Source organism: Bombina bombina, chromosome 2 (genome assembly GCF_027579735.1).
Source record: "Bombina bombina isolate aBomBom1 chromosome 2, aBomBom1.pri, whole genome shotgun sequence".
NCBI classification, from domain to species: domain Eukaryota; kingdom Metazoa; phylum Chordata; class Amphibia; order Anura; family Bombinatoridae; genus Bombina; species Bombina bombina.
Window position 1 is genome coordinate 1,422,557,489 of NC_069500.1, and position 22,500 is coordinate 1,422,579,988.

Here is a 22,500-nt window from a genome sequence, read left to right on the forward strand (position 1 = left end):
CTAAACCCCCTAATAAAATAACAAAGACCCCCAAAATAAAAAATGCCCTACCTTATTCTAAATTACTAAAGTTCAAAGCTCTTTTACCTTACCAGCCCTGAACAGGGCCCTTTGCGGGGCATGCCCCAAGAAGTTCAGCTCTTTTGCCTGTAAAAAAAAACACATACAATACCCCCCCCAACAATACAACCCACCACCCACATACCCCTAATCTAACCCAAACCCCCCTTAAATAAACCTAACACTAAGCCCCTGAAGATCATCCTACCTTGTCTTCCCCTCACCGGGTATCACCGATCGGTCCTGGCTCCAAAATCTTCATCCAACCCAAGCGGGGGCTGGCGATCCATCATCCGGTGGCTGAAGAGGTCCAGAAGAGGCTCCAAAGTCTTCATCCTATCCGGGAAGAAGAGTAGATCCGGACTGGCAACCATCATCTTCCAAGCGGCATCTTCTATCTTCATCCGATGAGGACCGGCTCCATCCTGAAGACCTCCACCGCGGACCCATCTTCATCCGGCGACGTCCAACTGAAGAATGACGGTTCCTTTAAGGGACGTCATCCAAGATGGTGTCCCTCGAATTCCGATTGGCTGATAGGATTCTATCAGCCAATCGGAATTAAGGTAGGAATATTCTGATTGGCTGATCCAATCAGCCAATCAGAATCAAGATCAATCCGATTGGCTGATCCAATCAGCCAATCAGATTGAGCTTGCATTCTATTGGCTGATCGGAACAGCCAATAGAATGCGAGCTCAATCTGATTGGCTGATTGGATCAGCCAATCGGATTGAACTTGATTCTGATTGGCTGATTCCATCAGCCAATCAGAATATTCCTACCTTAATTCCGATTGGCTAATAGAATCCTATCAGCCAATCGGAATTCGAGGGACGCCATCTTGGATGACGTCCCTTAAAGGAACCGTCATTCTTCAGTTGGACGTCGCCGGATGAAGATGGGTCCGCGGTGGAGGTCTTCAGGATGGAGCCGGTCCTCATCGGATGAAGATAGAAGATGCCACTTGGAAGATGATGGTTGCCGGTCCGGATCTACTCTTCTTCCCGGATAGGATGAAGACTTTGGAGCCACCGGATGATGGATCGCGAGCCCCCGCTTGGGTTGGATGAAGATTTTGGAGCCAGGACCGATCGGTGATACCCGGTGAGGTGAAGACAAGGTAGGATGATCTTCAGGGGCTTAGTGTTAGGTTTATTTAAGGGGGGTTTGGGTTAGATTAGGGGTATGTGGGTGGTGGGTTGTAATGTTGGGGGGGGGGTATTGTATGTTTTTTTTTACAGGCAAAAGAGATGAACTTCTTGGGGCATGCCCCGCAAAGGGCCCTGTTCAGGGCTGGTAAGGTAAAAGAGCTTTGAACTTTAGTAATTTAGAATAGGGTAGGGCATTTTTTATTTTGGGGGTCTTTGTTATTTTATTAGGGGGCTTAGAGTAGGTGTAATTAGTTTAAAATTGTTGTAATATTTTTCTTATGTTTGTAAATATTTTTTTATTTTTTGTAACTTAGTTCTTTTTTATTTTTTGTACTTTAGTTAGTTTATTTCATTGTAGTTATTTGTGGGTATTATATTTAATTAATGTATTGATAGTGTAGTGTTAGGTTTAATTGTAGGTAATTGTAGGTATTTTATTTAATTAATTTAATGATAGTATAGTGTTAGGTTTAATTGTAACTTAGGTTAGGATTTATTTTACAGGTAATTTTGTAATTATTTTAACTATTTTAGCTATTAAATAGTTCTTAACTATTTAATAGCTATTGTACCTGGTTAAAATAAATACAAAGTTACCTGTAAAATAAATATTAATCCTAAAATAGCTATAATATAATTATAATTTATATTGTAGCTATATTAGGGTTTATTTTACAGGTAAGTATTTAGCTTTAAATAGGAATAATTTATTTAATAAGAGTTAATTTATTTCGTTAGATTAAAATTATATTTAATTTAGGGGGGTGTTAGTGTTAGGGTTAGACTTAGCTTTAGGGGTTAATACATTTATTAGAATAGCGGTGAGCTCCAGTCGGCAGATTAGGGGTTAATAATTGAAGTTAGGTGTCGGCGATGTTAGGGAGGGCAGATTAGGGGTTAATACTATTTATTATAGGGTTAGTGAGGCGGATTAGGGGTTAATAACTTTATTATAGTAGCGGTGCGGTCCGCTCGGCAGATTAGGGGTTAATAAGTGTAGGCAGGTGAAGGCGACGTTGAGGGGGGCAGATTAGGGGTTAATAAATATAATATAGGGGTCGGCGGTGTTAGGGGCAGCAGATTAGGGGTACATAAGGATAACTTAAGTAGCGGCGCTTTGCGGTCGGCAGATTAGGGGTTAATTATTGTAGGTAGCTGGCTGCGACGTTGTGGGGGGCAGGTTAGGGGTTAATAAATATAATATAGGGGCCGGCGGTGTTAGGGGCAGCAGATTAGGGGTACATAAGGATAACGTAGGTGGCGGTCGGCAGATTAGGGGTTAAAAAAATGTAATCGAGTGGCGGCGATGTGGGGGGGCCTCGGTTTAGGGGTACATAGGTAGTTTATGGGTGTTAGTGTACTTTAGAATACAGTAGTTAAGAGCTTTATGAACCGGTGTTAGCCCAGAAAGCTCTTAACTACTGACTTTTTTCTGCGGCTGGAGTTTTGTCGTTATAATTCTAACGCTCATTTCAGACACGACTCTAAATACCGGAGTTAGAAAAATCCCATTGAAAAGATAGGATACGCAATTGACGTAAGGGGATCTGCGGTATGGAAAAGTCGCGGCTGAAAAGTGAGCGTTAGAACCTTTTTTGAGTGACTCCAAATACCGGAGGTAGCCTAAAACCAGCGTTAGGAGCCTCTAACGCTGGTTTTCACGGCTACCGCCAAACTCCAAATCTAGGCCTTTGTTTGTCTGAGATTTTAGTATTAGATATGAGAAGTTTATTAAAAAACACATTCTGTTTTATGTTAAATCTCATGGAATATTTCACATCCAAACTTCATGCAGTATACAAGCAATATAATAATATTCACAAAGATACAAATGCAATTATTTTACCAATGAAATACTGAACTTGGTATTACAATTGCAGATATAACTAATGTATGATATTGTTATCTTACAATGATTCTGATTATCATGGGGGTACGATATACAGTTAGCTCATATTGCAATGTAGGGGAAACAGGACAGATCTCTTGTATTGCGGCACTTGTTACTGAGTTAAAGAGACAGTAACCACCTTGTACTTACAAGGCATTTCTCTAGTGTTGTTATAAAATAATGTATCAGCCAAGTCTTAATGTTTATAAAACAAATTAACTTCCGTTTTACTGTAATTCACGCACCGTTAGGAGTCAATCTGGGCTTTAGTTTGCAGACAACAAGGCTAGTCATGGTCATATTGTTAGTGTAAAGTGCATTGTTTTGCAGCTGCTATCTGATTAAGCTAATTAGAGACATATATGTAGCAGGGTTATCCTTGAGAAGTATCAATTTACAGAGCTAAATTACTAGAAAAGGGGGGAAAAACAAATAAATAATAACAAATATATATGTAAGTTGTTTAAATTTGCACAACATTATATTTTATATACAAATCTTAAGGTGTTTACTGTCTGCTTAAACAGAAAGTGACTATGGGGCCTATCTATCAAACTCCAGACGGAGCTTGACGGCCCGTGTTTCTGGCGAGTCTTCAGACTCGCCAGAAACACAAGTTATGGAGCAGCGGTCTAAACACCGCTGCTCCATAACCTGACGATTGAGTACAATCGGGTTGATTGACACCCCCTGCTGGCGGCTGATTGGCCACGAGTCTGCAGGGGGCGGCGTTGCACCATCAGCTCTTGTGAGCTGCTGATGCAATGCAGAATACGGAGAGCATATTACTCTCCGTATTCACTGAGGTCAGTGCGGATCAGGTCCGCCAGACTTTGATAACTAGAGGCCTATAGGTTAAGTACATCAGAGGAGCATACAGATAATTACCTTACAGCAGTATGAGCACACAGACACCTGCACTAAGTCTAACCAGTGACTATATAGGTAAAGTATATGAGAGGAGCATACAGATAAATACCTTACAGCAGTATGAGCACACAGACACCTGCCCTAAGTCTAACCAGTGACTATAGGTTAAGTACATCAGAGGAGCATACAGATAAATACCTTACAGCAGTATGAGCACACAGACACCTGCACTAAGTCTAACCAGTGACTATATAGGTTAAGTACATCAGAGGAGCATACAGATAAATACCTTACAGCAGTATGAGCACACAGACACCTGCACTAAGTCTAACCAGTGACTATAGGTTAAGTACATGAGAGGAGCATACAGATAAATACCTTACAGCTGTATGAGCACACAGACACCTGCACTAAGTCTAACCAGTGACTATAGGTTAAGTACATGAGAGGAGCATACAGATAAATACCTTACAGCTGTATGAGCACACAGACACCTGCACTAAGTCTAACCAGTGACTATAGGTTAAGTACATGAGAGGAGCATACAGATAAATACCTTACAGCAGTATGAGCACACAGACACCTGCACTAAGTCTAAACAGTGACTATATAGGTTAAGTACATCAGAGGAGCATACAGATAAATACCTTACAGCAGTATGATCACACAGACACCTGCACTAAGTCTAACCAGTGACTATAGGTTAAGTACATCAGAGGAGCATACAGATAAATACCTTACAGCAGTATAAGCACACAGACACCTGCACTAAGTCTAACCAGTGACTATATAGGTTAAGTACATGAGAGGAGCATACAGATAAATACCTTACAGCTGTATGAGCACACAGACACCTGCACTAAGTCTAACCAGTGACTATATAGGTTAAGTACATGAGAGGAGCATACAGATAAATACCTTACAGCAGTATGAGCACACAGACACCTGCACTAAGTCTAACCAGTGACTATAGGTTAAGTACATTAGAGGAGCATACAGATAAATACCTTACAGCAGTATGAGCACACAGACACCTGCACTAAGTCTAACCAGTGACTATATAGGTTAAGTACATGAGAGGAGCATACAGATAAATACCTTACAGCAGTATGAGCACACAGACACCTGCACTAAGTCTAACCAGTGACTATATAGGTTAAGTACATGAGAGGAGCATACAGATAAATACCTTACAGCAGTATGAGCACACAGACACCTGCACTAAGTCTAACCAGTGACTATAGGTTAAGTACATGAGAGGAGCATACAGATAAATACCTTACAGCAGTATGAGCACACAGACACCTGCACTAAGTCTAACCAGTGACTATATAGGTTAAGTACATGAGAGGAGCATACAGATAAATACCTTACAGCAGTATGAGCACACAGACACCTGCACTAAGTCTAACCAGTGACTATAGGTTAAGTACATAAGAGGAGCATACAGATAAATACCTTACAGCTGTATGAGCACACAGACACCTGCACTAAGTCTAACCAGTGACTATATAGGTTAAGTACATAAGAGGAGCATACAGATAAATACCTTACAGCTGTATGAGCACACAGACACCTGCACTAAGTCTAACCAGTGACTATAGGTTAAGTACATAAGAGGAGCATACAGATAAATACCTTACAGCTGTATGAGCACACAGACACCTGCACTAAGTCTAACCAGTGACTATATAGGTTAAGTACATAAGAGGAGCATACAGATAAATACCTTACAGCTGTATGAGCACACAGACACCTGCACTAAGTCTAACCAGTGACTATAGGTTAAGTACATGAGGAGCATACAGACAAATACATTACAGCAGTATGAGCACACAGACACCTGCACTAAGTCTAACCAGTGACTATATAGGTTAAGTACATCAGAGGAGCATACAGATAAATACCTTACAGCAGTATGAGCACACAGATACCTGCACTAAGTCTAACCAGTGACTATATAGATTAAGTACATCAGAGGAGCATACAGATAAATACCTTACAGCAGTATGAGCACACAGACACCTGCACTAAGTCTAACCAGTGACTATAGGTTAAGTACATAAGAGGAGCATACAGATAAATACCTTACAGCTGTATGAGCACACAGACACCTGCACTAAGTCTAACCAGTGACTATAGGTTAAGTACATAAGAGGAGCATACAGATAAATACCTTACAGCTGTATGAACACACAGACACCTGCACTAAGTCTAACCAGTGACTATATAGGTTAAGTACATAAGAGGAGCATACAGATAAATACCTTACAGCAGTATGAGCACACAGACACCTGCACTAAGTCTAACCAGTGACTATATAGGTTTAGTACATGAGAGGAGCATACAGATAAATAGCTTACAGCAGTATGAGCACACAGATACCTGCACTAAGTCTAACCAGTGACTATATAGGTTAAGTACATTAGAGGAGCATACAGATAAATACCTTACAGCAGTATGAGCACACAGACACCTGCACTAAGTCTAACCAGTGACTATAGGTTAAGTACATTAGAGGAGCATACAGATAAATACCTTACAGCAGTATGAGCACACAGACACCTGCACTAAGTCTAACCAGTGACTATAGGTTAAGTACATCAGAGGAGCATACAGATAAATACCTTACAGCTGTATGAGCACACAGACACCTGCACTAAGTCTAACCAGTGACTATAGGTTAAGTACATAAGAGGAGCATACAGATAAATACCTTACAGCTGTATGAGCACACAGACACCTGCACTAAGTCTAACCAGTGACTATATAGGTTAAGTACATAAGAGGAGCATACAGATAAATACCTTACAGCAGTATGAGCACACAGACACCTGCACTAAGTCTAACCAGTGACTATAGGTTAAGTACATCAGAGGAGCATACAGATAAATACATTACAGCAGTATGAGCACACAGACACCTGCACTAAGTCTAACCAGTGACTATAGGTTAAGTACATCAGAGGAGCATACAGATAAATACCTTACAGCTGTATGAGCACACAGACACCTGCACTAAGTCTAACCAGTGACTATAGGTTAAGTACATAAGAGGAGCATACAGACAAATACCTTACAGCTGTATGAGCACACATACACCTGCACTAAGTCTAACCAGTGACTATATAGGTTAAGTACACAAGAGGAGCATACAGATAAATACCTTACAGCAGTATGAGCACACAGACACCTGCACAAAGTCTAACCAGTGACTATATAGGTTAAGTACATCAGAGGAGCATACAGATAAATACCTTACAGCTGTATGAGCACACAGACACCTGCACTAAGTCTAACCAGTGACTATAGGTTAAGTACATCAGAGGAGCATACAGATAAATACATTACAGCAGTATGAGCACACAGACACCTGCACTAAGTCTAACCAGTGACTATAGGTTAAGTACATAAGGAGCATACAGATAAATACCTTACAGCAGTATGAGCACACAGACACCTGCACTAAGTCTAACCAGTGACTATATAGGTTAAGTACATCAGAGGAGCATACAGATAAATACATTACAGCAGTATGAGCACACAGACACCTGCACTAAGTCTAACCAGTGACTATAGCTAAAGTACATAAGGAGCATACAGATAAATACCTTACAGCAGTATGAGCACACAGACACCTGCACTAAGTCTAACCAGTGACTATATAGGTTAAGTACATCAGAGGAGCATACAGATAAATACATTACAGCAGTATGAGCACACAGACACCTGCACTAAGTCTAACCAGTGACTATATAGGTTAAGTACATTAGAGGAGCATACAGATAAATACCTTACAGCAGTATGAGCACACAGACACCTGCACTAAGTCTAACCAGTGACTATATAGGTTTAGTACATGAGAGGAGCATACAGATAAATATCTTACAGCAGTATGAGCACACAGATACCTGCACTAAGTCTAACCAGTGACTATATAGGTAAAGTATATGAGAGGAGCATACAGATAAATACCTTACAGCAGTATGAGCACACAGACACCTGCCCTAAGTCTAACCAGTGACTATAGGTTAAGTACATCAGAGGAGCATACAGATAAATACCATACAGCAGTATGAGCACACAGATACCTGCACTAAGTCTAACCAGTGACTATATAGGTTAAGTACATGAGAGGAGCATACAGATAAATACCTTACAGCAGTATGAGCACACAGATACCTGCACTAAGTCTAACCAGTGACTATATAGGTTAAGTACATGAGGAGCATACAGAAAAATACATTACAGCAGTATGAGCACACAGACACCTGCACTAAGTCTAACCAGTGACTATATAGGTTAAGTACATGAGAGGAGCATACAGATAAATACCTTACAGCAGTATAAGCACACAGACACCTGCACTAAGTCTAACCAGTGACTATAGGTTAAGTACATGAGGAGCATACAGATAAATACCTTACAGCTGTATGAGCACACAGACACCTGCACTAAGTCTAACCAGTGACTATAGGTTAAGTACATGAGGAGCATACAGATAAATACCTTACAGCAGTATGAGCACACAGACACCTGCACTAAGTCTAACCAGTGACTATATAGGTTAAGTACATGAGAGGAGCATACAGATAAATACCTTACAGCAGTATGAGCACACAGACACCTGCACTAAGTCTAACCAGTGACTATAGGTTAAGTACATGAGAGGAGCATACAGATAAATACCTTACAGCAGTATGAGCACACAGACACAGGCACTAAGTCTAACCAGTGACTATATAGGTTAAGTACATGAGAGGAGCATACAGATAAATACCTTACAGCAGTATGAGCACACAGACACCTGCACTAAGTCTAACCAGTGACTATATAGGTTAAGTACATGAGAGGAGCATACAGATAAATACCTTACAGCAGTATAAGCACACAGACACCTGCACTAAGTCTAACCAGTGACTATAGGTTAAGTACATGAGAGGAGCATACAGATAAATACCTTACAGCAGTATGAGCACACAGACACCTGCACTAAGTCTAACCAGTGACTATATAGGTTAAGTACATGAGAGGAGCATACAGATAAATACCTTACAGCAGTATGAGCACACAGATACCTGCACTAAGTCTAACCAGTGACTATATAGGTTAAGTACATGAGAGGAGCATACAGATAAATACCTTACAGCAGTATGAGCACACAGATACCTGCACTAAGTCTAACCAGTGACTATATAGGTTAAGTACATGAGAGGAGCATACAGATAAATACCTTACAGCAGTATTAGCACACACAGATACCTGCACTAAGTCTAACCAGTGACTATATAGGTTAAGTACATGAGAGGAGCATACAGATAAATACCTTACAGCAGTATGAGCACACAGATACCTGCACTAAGTCTAACCAGTGACTATATAGGTTAAGTACATGAGAGGAGCATACAGATAAATACCTTACAGCAGTATAAGCACACAGACACCTGCACTAAGTCTAACCAGTGACTATAGGTTAAGTACATGAGGAGCATACAGATAAATACCTTACAGCTGTATGAGCACACAGACACCTGCACTAAGTCTAACCAGTGACTATAGGTTAAGTACATGAGGAGCATACAGATAAATACCTTACAGCAGTATGAGCACACAGACACCTGCACTAAGTCTAACCAGTGACTATATAGGTTAAGTACATGAGAGGAGCATACAGATAAATACCTTACAGCAGTATGAGCACACAGACACCTGCACTAAGTCTAACCAGTGACTATAGGTTAAGTACATGAGAGGAGCATACAGATAAATACCTTACAGCAGTATGAGCACACAGACACAGGCACTAAGTCTAACCAGTGACTATATAGGTTAAGTACATGAGAGGAGCATACAGATAAATACCTTACAGCAGTATGAGCACACAGACACCTGCACTAAGTCTAACCAGTGACTATATAGGTTAAGTACATGAGAGGAGCATACAGATAAATACCTTACAGCAGTATAAGCACACAGACACCTGCACTAAGTCTAACCAGTGACTATAGGTTAAGTACATGAGAGGAGCATACAGATAAATACCTTACAGCAGTATGAGCACACAGACACCTGCACTAAGTCTAACCAGTGACTATATAGGTTAAGTACATGAGAGGAGCATACAGATAAATACCTTACAGCAGTATGAGCACACAGATACCTGCACTAAGTCTAACCAGTGACTATATAGGTTAAGTACATGAGAGGAGCATACAGATAAATACCTTACAGCAGTATGAGCACACAGATACCTGCACTAAGTCTAACCAGTGACTATATAGGTTAAGTACATGAGAGGAGCATACAGATAAATACCTTACAGCAGTATTAGCACACACAGATACCTGCACTAAGTCTAACCAGTGACTATATAGGTTAAGTACATGAGAGGAGCATACAGATAAATACCTTACAGCAGTATGAGCACACAGATACCTGCACTAAGTCTAACCAGTGACTATATAGGTTAAGTACATGAGAGGAGCATACAGATAAATACCTTACAGCAGTATAAGCACACAGACACCTGCACTAAGTCTAACCAGTGACTATAGGTTAAGTACATGAGAGGAGCATACAGATAAATACCTTACAGCAGTATGAGCACACACTATATAGCAAACACTTACACATGCAGATACACACACTACATAGAATACACTTATACATGCAGATACACATACATTACATAGCATACACTTACACATGCAGATACACACACTACATAGCATACACTTACACATGCAGATACACACACTACATAGCATACACTTACACATGCAGATACACACACACTACATAGCATACACTTATACATGCAGATACACACACACTACATAGCATACACTTACACATGCACATACACACACACTGCATAGCATACACTTATACATGCAGCATACACTTATACATGCAGATACACACACTACATAGCATACACTTACACATGCAGATACACACACTACATAGCATACACTTATACATGCAGATACACACACTACATAGCATACACTTATACATGCAGATACACACACACTACATAGCATACACTTATACATGCAGATACACACACACTACATAGCATACACTTATACATGCAGATACACACACTACATAGTATACACTTATACATGCAGATACACACACACTACATAGCATACACTTACACATGCAGATACACACACACGCTACATAGCATACACTTACACATGCAGATACACACACTACATAGCATACACTTACACATGCAGATACACACACTACATAGCATACACTTACACATGCAGATACACACACTACATAGCATACACTTACACATGCAGATACACACACTACATAGCATACAATTATACAGGCAGATACACAGACACTACATAGTACAGGGAGTGCAGAATTATTAGGCAAGTTGTATTTTTGAGGATTCATTTTATTATTGAACAACAACCATGTTCTCAATGAACCCAAAAAACTCATTAATATCAAAGCTGAATAGTTTTGGAAGTAGTTTTTAGTTTGTTTTTAGTTATAGCTATTTTAGGGGGATATCTGTGTGTGCAGGTGACTATTACTGTGCATAATTATTAGGCAACTTAACAAAAAACAAATATATACCCATTTCAATTATTTATTTTTACCAGTGAAACCAATATAATATCTCAACATTCACAAATATACATTTCTGACATTCAAAAACAAAACAAAAACAAATTAGTGACCAATATAGCCACCTTTCTTTGCAAGGACACTCAAAAGCCTGCCATCCATGGATTCTGTCGGTGTTTTGATCTGTTCACCATCAACATTGCATGCAGCAGCAACCACAGCCTCCTAGACACTGTTCAGAGAGGTGTACTGTTTTCCCTCCTTGTAAATCTCACATTTGATGATGGACCACAGGTTCTCAATGGGGTTCAGATCAGGTGAACAAGGAGGCCATGTCATTAGATTTTCTTCTTTTATACCCTTTCTTGCCAGCCACGCTGTGGAGTACTTGGACGCGTGTGATGGAGATTGTCCTGCATGAAAATCATGTTTTTCTTGAAGGATGCAGACTTCTTCCTGTACCACTGCTTGAAGAAGGTGTCTTCCAGAAACTGGCAGTAGGACTGGGAGTTGAGCTTGACTCCATCCTCAACCCGAAAAGGCCCCACAAGCTCATCTTTGATGATACCAGCCCAAACCAGTACTCCACCTCCACCTTGCTGGCTCTGAGTTGGACTGGAGCTCTCTGCCCTTTACCAATCCAGCCACGGGCCCATCCATCTGGCCCATCAAGACTCACTCTCATTTCATCAGTCCATAAAACCTTAGAAAAATCAGTCTTGAGATATTTCTTGGCCCAGTCTTGACGTTTCAGCTTGTGTGTCTTGTTCAGTGGTGGTCGTCTTTCAGCCTTTCTTACCTTGGCCATGTCTCTGAGTATTGCACACCTTGTGCTTTTGGGCACTCCAGTGATGTTGCAGCTCTGAAATATGGCCAAACTGGTGGCAAGTGGCATCTTGGCAGCTGCACGCTTGACTTTTCTCAGTTCATGGGCAGTTATTTTGCGCCTTGGTTTTTCCACACGTTTCTTGCGACCCTGTTGACTATTTTGAATGAAACGCTTGATTGTTCGATGATCACGCTTCAGAAGCTTTGCAATTTTAAGAGTGCCGCATCCCTCTTCAATATATCTCACTATTTTTGACTTTTCTGAGCCTGTCAAGTCCTTCTTTTGACCCATTTTGCCAAAGGAAAGGAAGCTGCCTAATAATTATGCACACCTGATATAGGGTGTTGATGTCATTAGACCATACCCCTTCTCATTACAGATATGCACATCACCTAATATGCTTAATTGGTAGTAGGCCTATACAGCTTGGAGTAAGACAACATGCATAAAGAGGATGATGTGGTCAAAATACTCATTTGCCTAATAATTCTGCACTCCCTGTAGGTTAAGTACATGAGGAGCATTCAAACAAATACCTTACAGCAGTATGAGCACACAGACACCTGCACTAACTCTAACCAGTGATTATATAGGTTAAGTACATAAGAGGAGCATACAGACAAATACCTTACAGCAGTATGAGCATACAGACACCTGCACTAGCCATGGATACCATTCTCACCACATCATACCTCCTAACATTTCAAAATTCAAAAGAGGGACACCCCACCACCACCACCACGGCAACAAAATTGAAATGTGGTGGGCGGGGCTTAAAAAAAACATAAGACCAAAGTAATATAAATACAATTCTAAATACTCTTAGGCAGCAAATCAAACACAAGCTCAAACCACTGGTATGGCTATGTGAGCTATGTATTTAATTAACCTTTGCAGAGACATTGCTAAATATTTTTATCTTAATTGGACATTTAATAATAGATTCTTTAAAACTGCTCTCTGCATTCCCCAATAATATTCTAGATGCTGGCCTTTAAAGTCAGCAAAAATGCACAGTAGCACACTATATAGCATACACTTATACATGCAGATACACACACACTACATAGCATACACTTATACATGCAGATACACACACTACATAGCATACACTTACACATGCAGATACACACACATTACATAGCATACACTTACACGTGCAGATACACACACTACATAGCATACACTTACACATGCAGATACACACACACTACATAGCATACACTTACACATGCAGATACACACACACTACATAGCATGCACTTATACATGCAGATACATACACATTACATAGCATACACTTACACATGCAGATACACACACATTACATAGCATACACTTACACATGCAGATACACACACTACATAGCATACACTTACACATGCAGATACACACACTACATAGCATACACTTACACATGCAGATACACACACTACATAGCATACACTTACACATGCAGATACACACACTACATAGCATACACTTACACATGCAGATACACACACTACATAGCATACACTTACACATGCAGATACACACACTACATAGCATACACTTACACATGCAGATACACACACTATATAGCATACACTTACACATGCAGATACACACACTACATAGCATACACTTACGCATGCAGATACACACACTACATAGCATACACTTACACATGCAGATACACCCACACTACATAGCATACACTTACACATGCAGATACACACACTACATAGCATACACTTACACATGCAGATACACACACTACATATCATACACTTACACATGCAGATACACACACTACATAGCATGCACTTACACATGCAGATACACACACTACATAGCATACACTTACATATACACATACACACACACTACATAGCATACACTTATACATGCAGATACACACACACTACATAGCTTACACTTATATAGGCAGATACACACCCACACTACATAGCATACACTTACACATGCAGATACACACACTACATAGCATACACTTACACATGCAGATACACACACTACATAGCATGCACTTACACATGCAGATACACACACTACATAGCATACACTTACATATACACATACACACACACTACATAGCATACACTTACACATGCAGATACACACACACACTACACTTATACATACAGATACACACACACTACACAGCATGCACTTATATAGGCAGATACACACACACACTACATATCATACACTTTATACATACAGATATACACACACTACATATCATACACTTTATACATACAGATACACACACACACACACACTACATAGCATACACTTATACATACAGATACATACACACTACATAGCTTACACTTATATAGGCAGATACACACACACACACTACACTTATACATACAGATACACACACACTACACAGCATGCACTTATATAGGCAGATACACACACACACTACATATCATACACTTTATACATACAGATACACACACACACTACATAGCATACACTTATACATACAGATACACACACACACTACATAGCATACACTTTATACATACAGATATACACACACTACATAGCATACACTTTATACATACAGATACACACACACACACTACATAGCATACACTTATACATGCAGACACACACTACATATCATACACTTATACAGGCAGATACACACACACTACATAGCATACACTTATACATACATATACACACACACTACATAGCATACACTTATACGTGCAGATACACACACACTACATAGCATACACTTATACGTGCAGATACACACACACTACATAGCATACACTTATACATGCAGATACACACACACTACATACCATACACTTATACATGCAGATACACACACACTACATAGCATACACTTACACATGCAGATGCACACACACTACATAGCATACACTTATACATGCAGATACACACACACACACTACATAGCATACACTTACACATGCAGATACACACACACACTACATATCATACACTTATACATGCAGATACACACACACACTACATATCATACACTTATACATGTAGATACACACACACTACATAGCATACACTTATACATACAGATACACACACACACTACATAGCATACACTTATACATGCAGATGCACACTCACACTACACAGCATACACTTATACATGCAGATACACACACACACTACATAGCATACACTTATACATGCAGATACACACACACACTACATAGCTTACACTTATACATGCAGATAGTAAACACACTCTGCTATCCCACTACTCCAGAAAGAGGACTTGAAAAATTAGTTTAAAAAGTTCAAAATTTATTCATCAAAAAGTTAAAAGTTTCAACATGGAAAAACAACAGTCACAGGCCTGCAACAAGATGTTCAGGACTAAAATAGCCAAACATGTTTCGGGCCAAATCTTAGCCCTTGTTCACTGGCATAGTGAACATAGTGGCATATACATGCAGATACACACACACTACATAGTATACACTTATACATGCAGATACACACACTTCATAGCTTACATTTATACATGCAGACACACACACTACATAGCATACACTTATACATGCAGATACACACACACACTACATAGTATACACTTATACATGCAGATACACACACACTACATAGTATACACTTATACATGCAGATACACACACTTCATAGCTTACATTTATACATGCAGACACACACACTACATAGCCTACACTTATACATACAGATACACACTACACAGCTTACACTTATACATGCAGATACACACACACACTACATAGCATACACTTATACATGCAGATACACACACACACACTACATAGTATACACTTATACATGCAGATACACACACTTCATAGCTTACATTTATACATGTAGACACACACACTACATAGCATACACTTATACATGCAGATATACACACACACTTCATAGCCTACACTTATACATACATATACACACTACACAGCTTACACGTATACATGCAGATACACACACACACTTATACATTCAGATACACACTACACAGCTTACACTTATACATGCAGATACATACTCATACACACTTATAGATACAGATAGACACACACTACATCATATATGGGTATCTGTAACTCATTGTATGAGGTCCTGGGGTTGGAAGGCACATTAGCTGGGAGTCTGAGGCTGCCACTGTTCGTTACCCTGGTGTTAGCACTGCTCATCGTATAAAACTGAAGGCATGCTAGTATTATCACCAGGGGTAGACGTCATCACTACCAGGGGTTAGAGTGGTCACCATTACCTGAGGTGAGAGAGGGTATACAGCCTTCATACTCCTGCTTAACCCACACACCATTCCTTTTCCACAAGGAATCTAATAGGTATATAACCCTGGGAGAGAAAAGCCAGCTGCTTCTGAGTATGGGCCCAATAGAATTTAAAAAAAAATGCATGGGGCAATGCGGGACAGATGGCTAGCAACCCGGGACAGACCCCTAAAATCATGATTGTCCCGCGAAAATCTGGACATTTGGGAGGTATGCCACATGACCTTTATTACATTCACATTAATATAGAGCACATGCTTAGGGGAACAATCGGAATGCCAGAGAGTGCGCTTTATTGCTTCTCAATATGATGCAGGCCTTATAGCTTGCTGCACTTAACCCTCTCCGGATCCTATCATAAACATTTTATTGGTACCATTTCTGTGCAATACACAGAATTACTCACTTTGCTGACGTATTATAGTATTTTGTTTATGTAATCCTCAGTAAATAAAACCAGTAACCAAGCAATATTGAAGATTGTATTTATTTAAGGAATAAGATGACAAAGGTATGGCAGGAACATTAAATGGTGACAATGACCTGAAGCCAGCAAGCTAATTGTGTCCTTACCTTAGGCAGTCTCTCTGGGTCTCCTGGGTGCCTCGGGACCACCTTCTGTAACCGCTGAAAGCCATAGTCAATTGTTGGCTCATTCAAAGCTGGGAATAGAAAAGATACCATATGTCAATATGCAGTTCATGATGGTAACTATCTTGCAAACCACAACTATATAGACTCCCTAAGAGCCCTTTAATCTTCCACACAGGTGTGTGTGTGTGTATATATATATATATATATATATATATAGTATATATAGGTATATGTATGTGTATATACTGTATATATAGGTAAAGGTATGTAAGTACACTGTATATACTATATATATATATAAAATACAGGTATATGTATATACTTTATATATAGGTATGTGTATTTGTATATAATGTTTATATACATTATATATATATATATATATATATATATATATATATATATATATGTATATATATATATATATATATATATATATATATATATATATATATATATATGTAAGTGTATGTACTGTATATATAAGTATATGTAAGTGTATATACAGTATATATAGGTATATGTAAGTGTATGTACTGTATATATAGGTATATGTAAGTGTATATACAGTATATATAGGTATATGTATGTGTATATACTGTATATATAGGTAAAGGTATGTAAGTACACTGTATATACTATATATATAAAATACAGGTATATGTATATACTTTATATATAGGTATGTGTATTTGTATATAATGTTTATATACATTATATATATATATATATGTAAGTGTATGTACTGTATATATAAGTATATGTAAGTGCATTTACTGTATATATATATATATATATATATATATATATATATATATATATATATATATATATATATATATATATATATATATATATATATATAGGTATATGTAAGTGTATGTACTGTATATATAGGTATATGTAAGTGTATATACAGTATATATAGGTATATATGAGTGTATATACTGTATATATAGGTGTATATATATATATATATGTGTGTGTATGTATGTATATGTATGTTTATATACTGTATATATAGGTAAATGTATGTATGTACACTGTATATACTATATATAAAAAACAGGTATATGTATATACTGTATATATAGGTATGTGTATTTTTATATGTTTATATATATATATATATATATATATATATATATATATATATATATATATATATATGTGTGTATGTACTGTATAAATAGGTATATGTAAGTGCATGTACTGTATAAATAGGTATATGTAAGTGCATTTACTGTATATATAGGTATATGTAAGTGCATTTACTGTATATATAGGTATATGTAAGTGCATTTACTGTATATATAGGTATATGTAAGTGTATGTACTGTATAAATAGGTATATGTAAGTGCATGTACTGTATATATAGGTATATGTAAGTGCATTTACTGTATATATAGGTATATGTAAGTGCATTTACTGTATATATAGGTATATGTAAGTGCATTTACTGTATATATAGGTATATGTAAGTGTATGTACTGTATAAATAGGTATATGTAAGTGCATGTACTGTATATATAGGTATATGTAAGTGTATGTACAGGTGTGTGTGTGTATATATATATAGTTGTGCTAATAAGTTTACATACCCTGGCAGAATTTATAATTTCTTGGCCATTTTTCAGAGAATATGAATAACACAAAAACTTTTCTTTCACTCATGGTTAGTGTTTGACTGAAGCCATTTATTATCAATCAACTGTGTTTACTCTTTTTGAATCATAATGACAACAGAAACTACCCAAATGACCCTGATCAAAAGTTTACATACCCTGATGATTTTGACCTGATAACATGCACACAAGTTGACACAAAGGGGTTTGATGGCTATTAAAGGTAACCATCCTCATCTGTGATCTGTTTGCTTGTATTTAGTGTTTGTGTGTATAAAAGCTCAATGAGTTTCTGGACTCCTGACAGACCCTTGCATTTTTCATCCAGTGCTGCACTAACGTTTCTGGATTCTGAGTCATGGGGAAAGCAAAAGAATTGTCAAAGGTTTTGCGGGAAAAGGTAGTTGAACAGTATAAAACAGGAAAGGAATATAAAAAGATATCCAAGTTATTGAGAAGGCAAATCAGGAGTGTTCAAACTCTAATCAAGAAGTGGAAAATGAGGGGTTCTGTTTGCTAACATACTACATTCATCAATTCTGACCGAATTTCCTGTGCCTTTGTAGCTCACACATCCCCAAAACATCAGCAATCCACCTCCGTGTTTTACAGTAGGAATGGTGTACCTTTCATCATAGGCCTTGTTGACTCCACTCCAAATGTAGCGTTTATGGTTGTGGACAAAAAGCTCAATTTTGGTCTCATCACTCCAAATGACTTTGTGCCAGAAGGTTTGAGGTTTGTCTCTGTGCTGTTTGGCGTATTGTTAGCGGGATACTTTGTGGCATTTGTGTAGTAATGGCTTTCTTCTGGTGACTCGACCATGCAGCCCATCTTTCTTCAAGTGCCTCATTGTGCATCTTTAAACAGCCACACCACATGTTTTCAGAGAGTCCTGTATTTCACCTGAAGTTATTTGTGGGTTTGTCTTTGCATCCCAAACAATTTTCCTGGCAGTTGTGGCTGAAATTTATTTGGTCTACCTGACCGTGGTTTGGTTTCAACAGAACCCCTAATTTTCCACTTCTTTATTAGAGTTTGAACACTGCTGATTTGCATTCTCAATTCCTTGGATATCTTTTTATATCCCTTTCCTGTTTTATACCGTTCAATTATATTTTCCCACAGATCCTTTGACAATTCTTTTTCTTTCCCCATGACTCAGAATCCAGAAACGTCAGTGCAGCACTGGATGAAAGATGCAAGGGTCTGTCAGGAGTCCAGAAACTCATTGACCTTTTAAACACACACACTAATTACAAAAAAACAGATCACAGGTGAGGATGGTTACCTATAATAGCCATTCAAACCCCTTTGTGTCAACTTGTGTGCATGTTATCAGGCCAAAATCACCAGGGTATGTAAACTTTTGATCAGGGTCATTTGGGTAGTTTCTGTTGTCATTATGATTTAAAAAGTGTAAACACAGTTGATTGATAATAAATGGCTTCAGCCAAACACTAACCATGAGTGAAAGAAAAAAGTTTGTGTTATCAGTTATAGTCTCTGAAAAATGGCCAAGAAATCATAAATTCTGCCAGGGTATGTAAACTTATGAGCACAACTGTATATATAGATATATGTAAGTGTATATACAGTATATATAGGTATATGTAAGTGCATTTACTGTATATATAGGTATATGTAAGTGTATATATTGTATATATAGGTGTATGTATGTATATAACTATATATATATATATATATATATATATATGTGTGTGTGTGTGTGTGTGTGTGTGTGCATGCATTTATATGTATGTTTATATACTGTATATATAGGTATATGTATGTGTATATACTGTATATATAGGTAAATGTATGTATGAACATTGTATATACTATATATAGAAAATACAGGTATATGTATATACTGTATATATAGGTAAGTGTATTTGTATATAATGTTTATATATATATATATACTGTATATATATATATATGTATACTGTTTATACTGTGTGAATATATATATATATATATATATATATATATATATATATATACTGTTTATATAGGTATATGCATGTGTATGTACTGTTTATATAGGTATGTGTATAATACTGTATATATAGGTATGTGTATTTGTATATAATGTTTATATACAGTATATATATATATATATATACACAATGTATACATTGTATATATAGGTAAATGTATCTGTGTATACTGTATATACTGTGTGAAAATACATATATATATATATATATATATATATATATATATATATACTGTTTATATAGGTATATGCATGTGTATGTTCTGTTTATATAGGTATGTGTATTTGTATATAATGTTTATATACGGTATATATATATAGGTATATGCATGTTCTGTTTATATAGGTATGTGTATATACTGTATAAATAGGTATGTGTATGTACTGTATATATTCGGTTTATATAGGTATGTGTGTATACTGTATAAATAGGTATGTGTATGTACTGTATATATAGGTATGTGTATTTGTATATAATGTTTATATACGGTATATATATATAGGTATATGCATGTGTATGTACTGTATATATAGGTATGTGTATATACAGGTATGTGTATTTGTATATAATGTTTATATACGGTATATATATATATATATAGATATATGCATGTGTATGTACTGTATATATAGGTATGTGTATTTGTATATAATGTTTCTATACAGTATATATATATATATAGGTATATGCATGTGTATGTACTGTATATATAGGTATGTGTATATACTGTATAAATAGGTATGTGTATATACTGTATATATAGGTATGTGTATTTGTATATAATGTTTCTATACGGTATATATATATATAGGTATATGCATGTGTATATACTGTATATATAGGTATGTGTATTTGTATATAATGTTTCTATACGGTATATATATATATAGGTATATGCATGTGTATATACTGTATATATAGGTATGTGTATTTGTATATAATGTTTATATACGGTATATATATATATATATATAGGTATATGCATGTGTATATACTGTATATATAGGTATGTGTATTTGTATATAATGTTTATATACGGTATATATATATAGGTATATGCATGTGTATGTACTGTATATATAGGTTTGTGTATTTGTATATAATGTTTATATACGGTATATATATATAGGTATATGCATGTGTATGTACTGTATATATAGGTTTGTGTATTTGTATATAATGTTTATATACGGTATATATATATAGGTATATGCATGTGTATGTACTGTATATATAGGTTTGTGTATTTGTATATAATGTTTATATACGGTATATATATATATAGGTATATGCATGTGTATGTACTGTATATATAGGTTTGTGTATTTGTATATAATGTTTATATACGGTATATATATATAGGTATATGCATGTGTATGTACTGTATATATAGGTTTGTGTATTTGTATATAATGTTTATATACGGTATATATATATAGGTATATGCATGTGTATGTACTGTATATATAGGTTTGTGTATTTGTATATAATGTTTATATACGGTATATATATATATATAGGTATATGCATGTGTATGTACTGTATATATAGGTTTGTGT

General features: G+C 37.0%; 1 protein-coding gene across 2 annotated transcripts in view; it reads right to left on the reverse strand.

The window, feature by feature from the left end:
• LOC128650436 (transcription factor COE3-like) overlaps nt 1–22,500 on the reverse strand; it is a 579,037-nt gene that overhangs the window by 104,153 nt on the left and 452,384 nt on the right. For both annotated transcript variants that reach the window (XM_053704380.1, XM_053704379.1), the window contains exon 11: nt 17,292–17,380. In XM_053704380.1, the coding sequence (XP_053560355.1) occupies nt 17,292–17,380 (89 nt within the window). The remainder of the gene's footprint in view (nt 1–17,291; nt 17,381–22,500) is intronic.